This window comes from Pelodiscus sinensis, chromosome 15, assembly GCF_049634645.1.
Source record: "Pelodiscus sinensis isolate JC-2024 chromosome 15, ASM4963464v1, whole genome shotgun sequence".
Taxonomy (NCBI): Eukaryota; Metazoa; Chordata; order Testudines; family Trionychidae; genus Pelodiscus; species Pelodiscus sinensis.
The window spans coordinates 7,215,566-7,229,746 of record NC_134725.1 but is presented as its reverse complement, the minus strand read 5'-3'; the positions used below and the strand labels follow the sequence as shown (position 1 = coordinate 7,229,746).

Below are 14,181 nucleotides of genomic sequence, written 5' to 3'. Positions count from 1 at the left end.
ATTTTCCAACTGATTGGTTTTTAAACTTTAGATTTGCCATAGACTAGGGTCCCGTGTTTTCCAGAAAGTTAACCTTGACTCTTGATAGATGAATGCTTTTTATTCACTTCGGGCTTCCTGTTGTCAGTATTTAAATTAATTTGATTATTAATCTAAACCTAAATTACAACAAAAAGTAGTTAATATAACAAGTTAGTTATAAGCTAAATGCCTGTGCTTTTTGACATAAATAAAATATTTTTCTGATGTATCTAAGGTGGCTTAGCTTTTGTTTACAGGCAGGAAGAGGAACGTGGCCGTGTATACAATTACATGAATGCTGTAGAGAGGGATTTGGCAGCTCTGAGACAAGGAATGGGGCTGAGTCGCAGGTCATCCACTTCTTCGGAGCCAACTCCCACTGTAAAAACACTAATCAAATCTTTCGACAGTGCCTCACAAGGTAATTATTTTCAGCCAGTGTTACAGCTGTACAATGTTTGGGGATTCTGTATGTTGATGTGTACGCAGCAGATGTTCTAGCTGTTTCAAAATTCAGCTGTGTGACACCTCTATAGCAACCTACAGATGCTGTCTGAAACAAAACCACGTACACTGAATTACATTACTGGTAATACATTATTGTTAAGTAACTGCCCTTTCTCTTCATCCTCTTTCCCCAACCCCAGGAGTTGAAAGTTCTCTATCCCTCACTGTCACTTACCTAGTGATTTGAACATTAGATGGTTTTGTTCAGCACACTCACTCAGCAAGAATAGAATACCAATTGTACACTCAGCTGTGTCCCCAGCTTAGGGATATATTCAGTACTTCCTTTAAGGCACTGACATAAATGCCTGCAAATGAGCATCCTAGAAGCTATATAATGACTAGAACCATTTTTTTTTTCCAAAAAAGCGTGTCATCCCTACCTCTCTCATCTATGTCAGTGGCAACTATTGGGCACTTGGCACTTTAGGAAGTGAGACATTTTAAATTTAGAGACTGACTTTAAAGTCTTGGTTCTGAAAATTTGGACTTGGGTTATAGCCTTTATTCTCCTTCAAAGATGAATGTAGTTTACATGGGACAGCAAAAAGTCACAAATGCTTAGTGTTTACTTTAACGATATTTTTTGTGTGTGCATAGAATGAGTTGTTAATATAGGGCTTGTCTATGTGGTGAAATAATGCATCTTCTGATCTGGTATGTGCTAAAAGTTTCCTAGTGCACTATACCAGTGCTTAAAATAGCACATTAAATTGAGTAGAGTCTACATAGACTGATTAATGCATCACACATAACTGTGCTTCAGAAATTATATCCCCTGTGAGCATATTGCCACAGTTGTAAACAGGTGATCGACACAGTAAGTTTAAGGCTAATGTAGCCACAATTTTTAGGTCATTTTTTTTTTAAATACTTTGTCCACACTACCAAGCTCATTCTGTCAACTTTGAGGGCCATTAAATTCCATTTCAAAACTCCTGCTTTTCATGAGAAATAAAGCTAGGGAAACCCAGCAGTGTCTCATAAAATAATGGAGCATGGGCAGGCATATGAGAAGACAAAGGAGGCAAACAATGATCTGGGTCATTACCCCAAATGTGCTGCTTTTATGAACTGCATGTTATCCGAAGGGAGGACCTAATCAGCTTTCCTAGCCAGTCCGTGGATTCCTTGGGCAGCAGCATGGAGAACAGAGTGGATAAGTAGGAGGAGAAAAATGGTCATTAGGTGAGCTGAGTGTCTGATCTCACTGACAGCCAGGACCTTTTTATGACTTGGCAGACAATCCCCTCATCCTAGACTGTCTTAGTCAGGCCCTGATGTCGGGGAGGTCACTTCTGGTGAGTTCACATTTTTAATCATGCAACAAGTGGGTTAAGGATATCGGGTGTGATCTCTGGCAGCCATTGTGCCTATACAGCAGGGGTTCCCTGGAACAGCTTGTTAATGTGTCTTGAGACCAGTAGGAATCCTCCCTGCACATCAGGTTCCAGCTTGCAGCTTTCTGAAGAGACTGGATTTCTTAGAGACATGCATCATGCACCTTTCTCAACCATCTTAGGGTGGTTGTGGAATCTCTGTCTCTGGAGATATTTAAGAGTAGGTTAGATAAATGTCTATCAGGGATGGTCTAGACCCGTGGTCACCAACCAGTCAATCACGATCGAGTGGTCAGTTGCGAGGGCTCAACCAGTCGATTATGAGGCCCATTTCTCTCCACCCCAAGAAGCCCCACTACTTACCTCCAGCGAAAATGGAGGTAGTGCCGGCTTCTTGCGGGGTGGACAGAAGTCCTGCAGCTGCGCGCCACTTCTGAGAGTTCCTTCTGCAGAACCTTGTCCCCACCCCAGCACCCTGCCCCTGCTCCCACTGGTACCCTTTCCCCTGTGCCCTGCTGCAGAACCCTGCCCCCACCGCAGCACTCTGCCTCTACTCCAGCACCCACTAGCACCCTTCCCCAGTAGCATGTCCTCTGCTCCCACCAGCAGAGTTCGGGCCACATTAGTGGGGCTTGTGGGGTTTTTTGAGAGGATGTTTTTTTCATCTCCCTTGTGTGGCCCCAGCTGACTTTTCTGTGGGTCAGTGACCCCCTGACTCAAAATAAGTTCCCTGCCCTTCTCAGAAATAAAGACAATGTAGAAACTTTTTGTGTTTGACACAGTATTTTATTTAAAAATGAAACCTGTCCAACAAACCCCCAATTGGGGTCAAGCCCCCATCTGGCCACAGCATCATAACACTCCTGCACCTCCTCACACACCCTAGATCTGAGCCTATCATATACTTGTCCTGAGCCCTTCATATACCCCAACCCAAATTCCTGCACCCTCACAGCCACAAGCCTGTGGCTTGCTTAGTACCACAGCCCTCCATCTGACCCCAACACTCCCTAGCCTGGAACCTCCTCCCTGAGCCAGTGTCCTCTTCTTCACCTCCTCCTTCATCCAGATTTTCTCCCAGAGCTTGCTCTTCTCACCCCTTCCCACACCCAAATCCCTCATTCCCACCCCAGAGCCCACACATCCTGTCTCAACCCAGCAAGGTTATGGCTAGACTGCAGGAGTTTTTCAGGATTCCGGAGATATCCCAGAAAAACTCTTCCGCATCCAAGGATGCATTTGTTGTTCTGCTTTTTTTAGTAGAAGAGCAAACAAGTTCTTTTGGTCACCCCTATATTCCTCTTTCCACAAGGAATAAGGGGGATTCCAAAAGAAGGGGTTTTTCTAACATTTGGTCCAGTCTAGAAAGGCCAAATGTTGGAAAAACCTCTTTCTACAGAAGAATTGGGGGGGGGGGGGGAAGTGGCAGTGTAGAGTGTATAAGGGCTGGGGATTGCTAGTGATGGAGAGGAGGAGAATAAAGAGTGTGGTGCTTCAAGGAAGGGGTGGGGTCGTGGGGGAAGGATGGGGCGGTAGATCTTTGCTTGTTCTGAGATTTTTAAAAGTGATCTTGGGTGTAAAAAGGTTGGAGACCACTGATCTAGACAGTATTTGGTCCTGCCATGAGGGCAGGGTACTGGACTCTATGACCTCTCGAGATCCCTTCCAGTCCTAGTATTCTATTATTCTGTGTCAGTGAAATGGCCCCTTGTGAGTCATCAGTGCCTGCAGCAGCATCAGAAGTACCCCTTGCAGTTTATTCTTCAGCAAGGTGGTTGAGTGCCAAGATAAGATGTATATCTCATCTATTGCTCTACCGCAGTTAGGGATCTCCATTGTGACACAGTCCTCCACTGTGTCCTGCACGTTTCCCAGAGTCATTACTCTCCATAACACAGGTTATTGATTGCCTTGGCTACTTGGATCACAACACCTCCTACTGTAGATTTCCCACTCAGAATAGGTTCCCAGCTGACGGGTAGCTTTCTGGCATTGCAGAGCTATTGCCATTTGCTTCTCATTTCTCAGAGGGGGTCTCATTCTGGTATTCTTGTGCTTCAGCCTAGGGGAAAAAAGTGGCCTTATGCATGTGAAAGTTTTGCAGTCACTGCTAATCATCTCATAGCTGCATCACTCTGCAATCCCACCAGTCTGTTTGACACTAAAACAAGTGTAGAGAGGATCAAATGCCAGTCCCATTTGCCAGTTGCTGAATTCAAGTGCTTTGCAGAAGAGTATGTTTGTGGCCTCCCGAGATTTGTCTTCATTCTGGCTGGCCGTGGATACACTCTGGATATACTCCAGCATAAGGCACACTGTGGTTAATATGATTCCCATAATACTTTACGGCTGAATGGGTTCCATCCTTATTCTGCTATGGCATCTGCATTGGGGGGGAAAAAAGGATTTAGAAACACTGTTTGCCATTACTTTCAAAGGGGGAGGGGGAGAGACCAATGCATTATGGGATGCAGACAATATTTACCACCCAGCACAGTTGTGGACCCAGCATGCAGGGGGAGCATAGCCCAGAATGCAAAGGGGATGTAGGAACTGCATCTCTCAAAGTTGACAGTAGCCATCTGACTGGGGATGCACTACGTTGAATTATATCAAATTCTTGTGTGCAGTGGAGACCTACACTTTTGACTTTCCAAAATCAAGTACTAGAAAATCAATCTTAATAAATTTGATCTTATCTCTCTCCATGTAAACAAGGCCTAAGTCTCATTTATATTAAGACTGGTTTAAATTGCTCTGATAGTGTAAGTGACCTTAATGTGGTTGTAAATTCCATTTTAAATTACTTTTATATGCACTTTAAGGTCTCTTAGCACTATCAGAGTGATATAAACAGATGTAATGTAAATGGCAATTCACTTTCATACTCGCTACCTGAAAACCTTTCATATGATTCAGTATAATCTATGTCATATGGAGATTCTGTAGATAGTCCTATTTCTACATTTGTGTTCTCCCTGTTAGGTGTTAGTCTTCGTTGCTTTCAGTCTCCTCAGTTCTAAGTTGAGGTCGGGTAGTGATTTTGTTCATAATAGTTGTGCAACAAATTCTAGTAAAAGGAAGAAGTAACATGAGTAAATCAGCAGAAAACTTACTCATCTGTAGCTTTGGATAAAGTTGATTGCTCAGACAAATTGTGTTGATTAAATAAATAAATACTGTTCTTCTGGTAAGAAATTCACATCATTTGCTAGTCATGTAATAAGGAATCTGCTGACTGGCTGAGCAAAACCAGGTTTACACACAAGTTGATGGCACTTCTGTCGGAAATTTGGGAAAATGGAGGGGGGAGATGAAGGGGAGACTCACTTCCTTGCATCTGGTTAGCAGACCCACAATTACCTCTGTGATTGTCTATAGATCAAATAACTGGTTGGTGGCAGTAGTTAGCATCTTCCAACATAATACCTTTTACCTTAGCTCTACCCTTCCCAATAGTGTGTGAAAATGCTGATACCCAGTTAGAATGGTGGAGTTGGAATATATGCCAAGGTGGGTAAAATGTGTGTTCAGAGAGCTTCTACCATGTGGGGGGAGAGAATTAGGGTACCATTATGATGGAAAATGGGGGACCAGATATGGAGGTTAGGAGAGAATGAGGGGGGCACACAGCCAATGGCCCACTTTTGAAACTTGAAAGTTGCTTTCCTAAAGATGAGCACTGCACAATATGAGCAAACAGAACACTTGTCAGGTTCTGTCCTTAATTTTCTTGATATGTGGTTACATGACCACTTCTACATTTGACTGATAACCATGCCATGTTTGGGATGGCTTTCTTTTTATTTTTTCAATAGTTCCAAGCCCTGCCACAGCCGCAATTCCTCGCACTCCTCTTGGTCCAAGCCCCATGAAAACACCCCCAGCAGCTGCTGTGTCTCCTATGCAGGTAAGTGCTTGTGATGGTATTTGTCAAAGGAATTGTGCATAAAGTCATCATGGTACAGGTTGTACCTCCCTTAATCGGGACTTCTTGGTCCAACACCAACCACAGATGTTCCTGGACCACAGAGCCCAGGAACAGGGACATCTGGCAGTGATGCAGGAGTGCTGTAGGGGACACTAGCAATTCTGCTGAGTTCCCGAATGTGTTTAGGGGGAATGGGCAGTATAACAGGGAGCCCCAACCCTGGAGCGACAGCTGGGTGCAGGCTGGCATCCTAACATGTGGCAGCCCATGTCAGGAGAACAGGCACCTACCCTGGTCTGCCAAATCCCCTCATTTGGAACAGTTAGGTCCCAAGAATGCCAGACCAATGGGGTCCACCTTTATTCCATAGACACGGGTTGATTTTTGTGGGCAATAGTAATAAAATATTGTCTCCATTGTCTGAAATGTAAAGCTGGACAAAATCACTTTTTGTCTAATGGTACTTAAAAAAAATATATTTTCCTTAAAGCCCAATTCTGTTAGCATGGAATAACCTCTCCCCATATCTTGCCTTTGATACAGAGGCAGTCTGTCTCTCTTCCCTCCATGTTTCCAAAGAGGTTGTCAGGACTAGAGATGTAAAATCCAGTATAATTGGTTCTTCTTTGAGTGCCTGCTCATGTCCATTCTGATTAGGTGTACATGCGCTGTGTGCACAGATTCCAGAGCTTTTTTCCCCCTAGTAGTATCCATAGGGCCAGGCAGGGATACCCCTGGAGTGGCTCCAGTATACCAGTGCATATATACCCCTGATGGCTCCTCCACCCCCTCTGTTCCTTCTTGCCGGCTCCTTCCGACAAGGGGAGGTAGGTGGGATGTAGAATGGACATGAGCAACACATCTCGAAGAACAATAGTTACGAGGTTAGTAACCTCTTCGAGTGCTTGCTCATGTCCATTCTGATTAGGTGAATCCCTAGTCGTTCCCTTAGAGGTGGGGGTCAGAAGGTGACTCCTGACTATACTTCTGCAGACCTCAGTACTGCCGCAACTACTGCTGCATCTTCTCTGTGAATGTGTGCACCGATGACCACGTGGCTGCTCTACCGATTTCCAATATTGGCATATATGCCAGGAACGCTGCTGAGGCAGCCTGTGCTCTCATGGCGCTGGTTTTCCTGCACCCTCGTAGCACTCCCAGATACAAGATGTGATCCACTACGAGATGCATTGCGCAGAGAAAAATGAAACTGTGTAGTCCGATACTAAACTACAGAGAATTGATATTCTTGTATTCTGCAAGGCTAACGTCAATCTTCTTGAACCTATCAAGAAGAAGTTTCTAGGCCTTTGTCACAAAAATAGTATGGTCTCCTTTGGGCATATCTGTACAGGGTCGATCGTAGCCTGTGATGTAATTTTATTAATTTTGTGGGCTGCTCTGTAGAACTTGTATTAGAGCAGGGCTGCTCACATGTGGCGTATGGCCCATTTGTTTGTGGCCTGTGGTGCAGTTTGTTTTGGCTCCCAAATTGCGCAGATGAGATCCAAAACACAAAAGTAGCCAATATAACGGTCTTCTGTGGAGATGGGTTTTAGTAGTTAAATTCCTGAACTGTCATTGCTCATTAAAAGTGCTGTCATATGACTGGAAATCGGGTAACTATTGCGTTTTATTAATATCAGCAGAACTGACTTAAATGGGGCCTGCATGTTGTGTTGTCTTGCCTTAATCATTGTATTCATGCCTGTTAGTTTGAAAAGCTGTTTGCATATATTTGCATATATATGCAACCACACTTAAGTTGTGGCTCTCGACAGGTGCTGTGAGTATCATTGTGGCCCCTGGGGCTTCCAAAGTTGAGTAGCCCTGTATTAGAGGGTTAATAGACATAAATTGGCTATTATAATTCATATTATAGAAATCCAGATTTATGTTCAATGCATTGAGGTACCCCAGGTTCTGTCCTCTTTCCAGCCTTCTGTTCCTTTGTTCAACTGCTAGAGGAGAACATTCAATATCACAGGATTTCATTAATAGCAGTATTCTGTGCATATTGCTCAGTCTTGCTTTCTATGAATCTGGGCACAACCGTTTTTGTTTTCTGTGGTGGAATAAAGTGGAGATGTAGATGAAAGCCAACAAGGTTAGGCTTGGAACAAATAGAGTAAAGGTACCAGTTGGCGGGATGGAGCATCTTGAGGAATTGGCAAGCTTATTTCCTTCAGTGCATATGCTCACTTATTATCAGTAGTTTTCATATTAGATTCAGAGCTTTGAAGGTCAGAAATACCATTGTGATAACTTTCATGTCCACTATTGTAAAATTGTGCTAACACTTTTTTGAGTTTCAGCTTATAGAATTGAAGGAATAATGTTTGAAATCTGTCTAGACGTAGCAGGATTTTTTAAGTGCAAATACTGATAAGCTCTATCTCTTTGCACCAAGACTCTTTCAGAAAGTGAACAGCTCAAAACAAAAGTGGAATAATTAGATGTTTTTGTCAGAAAATGTGGTTTTCTGTGGTTCAGTGAGCAGTAAAAGTGGATTTCAGAAGGCAGCTGGATCTCGTATGTTTTGTCATCTGGGGGTTCAGTCACCATTGATCTGCTTTGATATTTTTATTTTTGTTCATGAAATGTGCACTTCATCTCACATTCCAAAAGGCTAGACTAGATGTTTGGCAGCACAAAGACTTGACCATAGCCTGAGGTTTGCTTGTTTTATGTATTCACAAATTAACCATAAATTTCAGGGTTTTTTGTAACCAAAGTAACATCTTAAACTAGTAGGGAGCTAGCACATGATGCTTGCTACTGTTCATTTTAGGTTCTCTATTTGCCACTATTTGAATCATAAGAACATAAGAACGGCAGTACTGGGTCATACCAAAGGTCCATCTAGCCCAGTAGCCTGTCTGCCGACAGTGGCCAGCACCAGATGCCCCAGAGAGGGTGGACCGAAGACAATGATTAAGCAATTTGTCTCCTGCCATCCTTCTCCAGCCTTTGACAAACAGAGGCGAAGGACACCATTTTATCCCCTGGCTAATAACCTTTTATGGACCTAACCTCCATGAAATTATCTAGCTTCTCTTTAAACTCTATTATAGTCCTAGCCTTCACAGCCTCCTCTGGCAAGGAGTTCCACAGGTAGACTACACGCTGTGTGAAGAAGAACTTTCTTTTATTAGTTTTAAACCTGCTCCCCATTAATTTCATTTGATGTCCTCTAGTTCTTCTATTATGGGAGCTAATAAATAACTTTTCTTTATCCGCCCTCTCCACACCACTCATGATTTTATATACCTCTATCATATCCCCCCTCAGTCTCCTCTTTTCTAAACTGAAGAGTCCCAGTCGCTTTAACCTGTCCTCATATGGAACCGTTCCAAACCCCTAATCATTTTAGTTGCCCTTTTCTGAACCCTTTCCAAGGCCAAAATATCTTTTTTGAGGTGTACAGATGTGGTCTCCTTACTGTATTCAAGATGTGGGCGTACCATAGTTTTATACAGGGGCAGTAAGATATTCTGTCTTATTTTCTATCCCTTTCTTAATTCCTAGCATCCTATTTGCCTTTTTGACCGCCACTGCACACTGTGTGGAAGTTTTCTTCCTGAATTGCACTTCTGATACTCAAGCAGAATGTCAGTAGTGAGATGTTCTTTGGAGTGGAAGTAACTCCCTGAAAAAGGAATGTGTTACTATAACAGGAGCTTTGCTCCGCTGGTCTCCCCTAGCAGAGGCCCCAAGCTGAGATCCCTGTCTCCAGAGATGCAGTACAGATACTGAATCTCTTCAGGTCCAAGGAGAGTGCAGTTTTGGACCCAGCCTCCTGGGATACTACTCCCCAAATGGGCTCAAATCCCCCAATGTGAATTACCTGGATAAGTTCCCTTTCATTTCGAAAGGGAAAATGTACACACTGTTTACCTCTCCAGGTAACAATTATTTACACTGGGTTTGATAGAAAATAAGTGACTTAAATCCTACTGCTTGTTTGTAATAAAGTGGTAATAGTGGAGCAAAGTAGATTACAAATCAAAAGAAATGCTTAGCTAAATTCTGCACTGAAACCTCAGTACAAACTTTTTCAAACATACACTAAAACCTCTTTTCCAGCTACCCCTCCAAACCAGGGCTGTCTCCACACCCTTTGGTCTTTGGCTTCTTCCCTGAGGTGCAGCCCAGCCAAAGACAAGACACCTACCTTCCTTTTCTTTTTAAAGAATTCCCTATCAGTGTTTCCCAGTTTTAATTGGCCACAGAACCCCTAGGGCCGCGTTATGTTCAGGGGGGTGGGGAGAAGCAACGCTGCAATTCATACTGCAGCAGTTTCTTTAAGAGGGGGCTGGGGAGTGCTGCCTCTTCACAGAACCCTTGCTTTTGCTTCATAGAACTCCAGGGTTCTGCGGAGCACCAATTGGGAAACACTGTGATAGGGAATTAAGGATAAAAGGCTATTTGTTTGATTGCCCAGATACTGAGGCCTCCCTTGATGACTTTCACACATTTAAAAATCATGAAGTATTCCCTACTCTGTCTAATTTACACACAAGAATGATACACACACCCACCTAAAGTAAGATAATCAGTGGATCATGACCTGAAGATTGATAGGTTACATGAAATAATCTGCTAAAAGCACTTTTGAGTTATGTATATATTCATGTCCATGGTGGAGCTGGTCACATCACAACATAGATTTCCTGTTTTTCTTCCAGGAAAACACTATTTAAAAAATGTACATTTAATTCTCATGAACCTGGACTTAATAGCATTAGAGTTTTAGAGTCAAAGCTCTACATTGAAGGGACCATGTCTGTGTCAGTTTCTACAGAACCTAGTAAAGAGGGATTTAGTCCTGATTAGGCTCTCTGTTAGATTCTGCTGTAATATAAATATTACTTACAGATAAGCAGACGTATTGGTAATGTTTGCGGGCTTCCCCGCATTTCACAGGTAACCTCAGGTACTCAGGATTATGAGTTAGTGATTTTTTGCTAGTGTTCACCAGACATTTGAAATTAAATCTTTGGATGTTTATGGTGTAACTCATTCCATCAGCTTTCTGCCTCTACAATTGAAAAACCTATGCATATGCAGCTTACTTCTTTTTAAAGAAAAATGTATGGTTTTATTTCTCTTTTGAATCTGTTATTCACTCCATTGTTCTAGCCATTGGGATTTCTAGGAAGCCTTAATTTAATCAGATTCATTTTCTGCATGATGGATTTCTGTATTAACCTAAAAGTACCAAAGCTGTAACATTTAAAATTAGATCTTTCATGTGTGAAGCTGTTTAAGTTAATTTATTCTATCAGATAGTAACTAAGAGATTTTTACTGGCTAGCAGAACTTTTGCCTTCAGCCTGAAAATGTCAGTGAGAAAACAGTAACTGACGCTACATTGTTATTGTCAGTGGGATTGTGCACTCGCTGATCCAGCATTGTAAACTGTATCTATAATTCTGAGAACACTTTTGTTGTTTAAACATATTGCGCCATATTCATCTATACTCCAGGATAAAATAGTCTGTTTATATTTGGAAGTAAGCATCAATAATACTTTTCACCTCTAGTGTTAGTGTTTTTCTAGGCATTTTAGTTTTGGCTAAGCCTGGAATATTGCCGAGCCACATTTGCATATCCAATGAGCCGCCATTTTTGAGAAAGAGGCTCTTGGGCCAGAAGGAGCTGTCTACACTGCCCCTTCTCGCGCAAGAAAAACCGTCTTGCGCAATGCCGTTATGCTGATTATTTTCAGGAATAACGGCATTGTGCAAGAGGGTTTTTCTTGCGCAAGAAGGGGCAGTGTAGACAGCTCCTTCTGGCACAAGAGCCTCTTCCACAAAAATGGCGGCTCATTGGATATGCAAATGAGGCTCAGCAATATTCCACGCTTAGCCTCATTTGCATACTTCTGGCGCAAGATCGTGCCAGTGTAGACATAGCCCTAGAGTTTGATTTAGTGAGACTAAGACTTGCTCCCTCTGAGTTTGATTTAGCTCCCACTGCTGCTAGTACTACTGCTTCTGTGAGGAGTAAAGGAAGCTGGCAGGAGTTTTTCCTCCTGCCAGCCTCCCACTGTGGGGGCAGAAGGAAAACTTGAAACAAACTGATGATTCCAGCTATGTAAATACCATAGCTGGAGTTGCATATCTTGATCCAATGTTCTCTTTTACTATAGACCTATCCTTGGAAAGGGAGTTCTTCCTTCTTCCTCTGCCAGTGGTTTTCAGACTTTTTAAATTCTGTGCCCTTTTCCAAATAATACAGTCTAACACAGCCCCCATCGAAGTGGGGTCATAATATGCCTGAGAGTAGATTGCCAATTCTTGTCTGTCATTACAGGATTTTTGTCACAACTCCCTTACAGGAGCACACATGCCTAAGTATGAAAATCATTGCTGGGCTGGAGTACTCGCTGGGCTAGCCCAAAGATAGGCAGTACAGGAGGGACTACCTGATGAACCTTGGTAGAGGAAAATGTTTAAAGAGAAACCCTTAGACTTATTTTAAAATAAGTGTGGGGTGGAGACATGTTTAGGTTTAAATCTTCCAACCCTTACTATTATATCCCCCAACAATATTGACTTTTCAATTTTGGCAGGTCAGGCACATCTATGTTTAGTATTTGAGAGCGGCATATGTTGGTAAAGCCCCCAGGATATCAATGGGAAACTTTGAGTTGTTAGTAAACAGTGCCTTGCTAAAATACAATGTATTTAGTCCTCTTTGGATTTTATCCTTTTCTTTGTTCTAGTTACTTTCTCTTCTTTTGTAAAATAGTGAAATTCACTCAGACATGAAGGTTAAAGTTTCTGAATAAATGGAAAACATTTGCTTTTAAAATTAGCTATTAGAAGCAATTTTATACAGAAATTAGAACTAACTCTCCCAGGGCTTACTCGATTTGAAGCTGACAGCATGTTTAAACATATATCCATCTTCATAGCATTCATTTAGGATTCCATAGCTAATCTGATAAAGCAGTGATGAAATACAGCTCCTCTTGCTGTATTATGATGGTTAGATTCTTGGACATTAGCAATTTTCTTATTTTGTTTCCAGTGCAAAAAAGCCATGCTAGAGTAAGTAGCATGGTAATGTCGTGTGATTGCAAAGACATTTTGCGAACTATATACTTAAGGTTTAAATTTTCTATTATATCTTTGAGATTGACTTGGCATGAGATGCACTTGAGCCTTTTATCTCTTGAAGATAAGGGAGGCAGCTCCTTTAGACATCTCATCATAGTCTAAGTGGGTAGCTAACAGGATGTTGATTTGAAACTCTTCAGTGGCTGGTCAGGTAGTTGAATGTAGAAATGTGATGGAAGGGACAAAGTACATAAATAATGAAAGAATACTATAACTTGCATTAGATATTTTGAAACCACATATTTTCCAGGAAATAATGTCAATAATCTTTCCTGATTCCTTCTATAAATGAACTGCTGGTCTCAGTGAATATTGAAAATGACTATCAAACTGCACAGTTTATTCAACACAGAAAGAATAGTATATGTATCCGGTAGGTATGATTGACTTTATTGGAAAATACTACTCTTCTGGAAACAAGACAGAAACAGACTTGTAGTGGCAGAATGGCAGCATGCTGTTTGCAAAATCCAGATTTCAGAACAAATATGTATTTCCGCAATATAGCATAGTGGTTCCAAAACAGTAGTCCACATATAATTTGCACATGATCTGTGAAACACTGTCAGGTCAAACAATGCTGGCTGTCTTCCTTTTCAAATAGTAAAGATTCATTACAGCTATAAATATTACAGATGCTTTAAAAATAGTAGGAAAGTAGTTGCTGCAGTTCCAGTGATGATATCCAGTTGTGAGTGGGAGAGTAGGTCTCCCAAAGACCATATGTGGGTCACACTTTGAAAAGGTTTGGTGTATATATTTGACAGAGGAGTGAACATATTTAAAAAAAAAAACAGTAAAGTGAAGTTCTACTCTGAAAGTAATTGTAGAAATGGAGTTTTTGCATTCCGCTTTTTTCAGTGGGGGTATGGCTATACTACAGAGTTTTGTCGGAAAAACGTATGTTTTTCTGACATCTTGAGGAACATCCATACTGCAATTGTGTTCTTCTGCAGTCAAAAGAACAGAGGGGTTTTTCTGGCATTGGTAATCATTCTTTGAAGAAAAAGCCTTTTTGCAAAAGAGCTTTTACAAAAAGGTGTATGTGGATGGGGAAGAGGGAGTTCTTTTGGAAGAAGAAGAAAAATCACAGGTCTTGGTGGCCATTCCATCCATAGCAATCACAGCTTACACGTGAGAGAGCATCAATTCAGTCTGGATGCTCTTTTGGAAACACTTTTTTGGAAGATCTCTTCCAAAAAAAGCTTCTTCCGAAAGAAGCCTATAGTCTAGACGTAGCCTAGGTCTCCACAAG

At 41.9% G+C, this 14,181-nt stretch overlaps 1 protein-coding gene across 5 annotated transcripts in view; it reads left to right on the top strand.

The window, feature by feature from the left end:
* SPECC1L (sperm antigen with calponin homology and coiled-coil domains 1 like) overlaps positions 1-14,181 on the top strand; it is a 129,284-nt gene that overhangs the window by 65,903 nt on the left and 49,200 nt on the right. For all 5 annotated transcript variants that reach the window (XM_075897998.1, XM_075897997.1, XM_075897996.1 and 2 more), the window contains 2 exons: positions 279-442; positions 5,687-5,778. In XM_075897998.1, the coding sequence (XP_075754113.1) occupies positions 279-442; positions 5,687-5,778 (256 nt within the window). The remainder of the gene's footprint in view (positions 1-278; positions 443-5,686; positions 5,779-14,181) is intronic.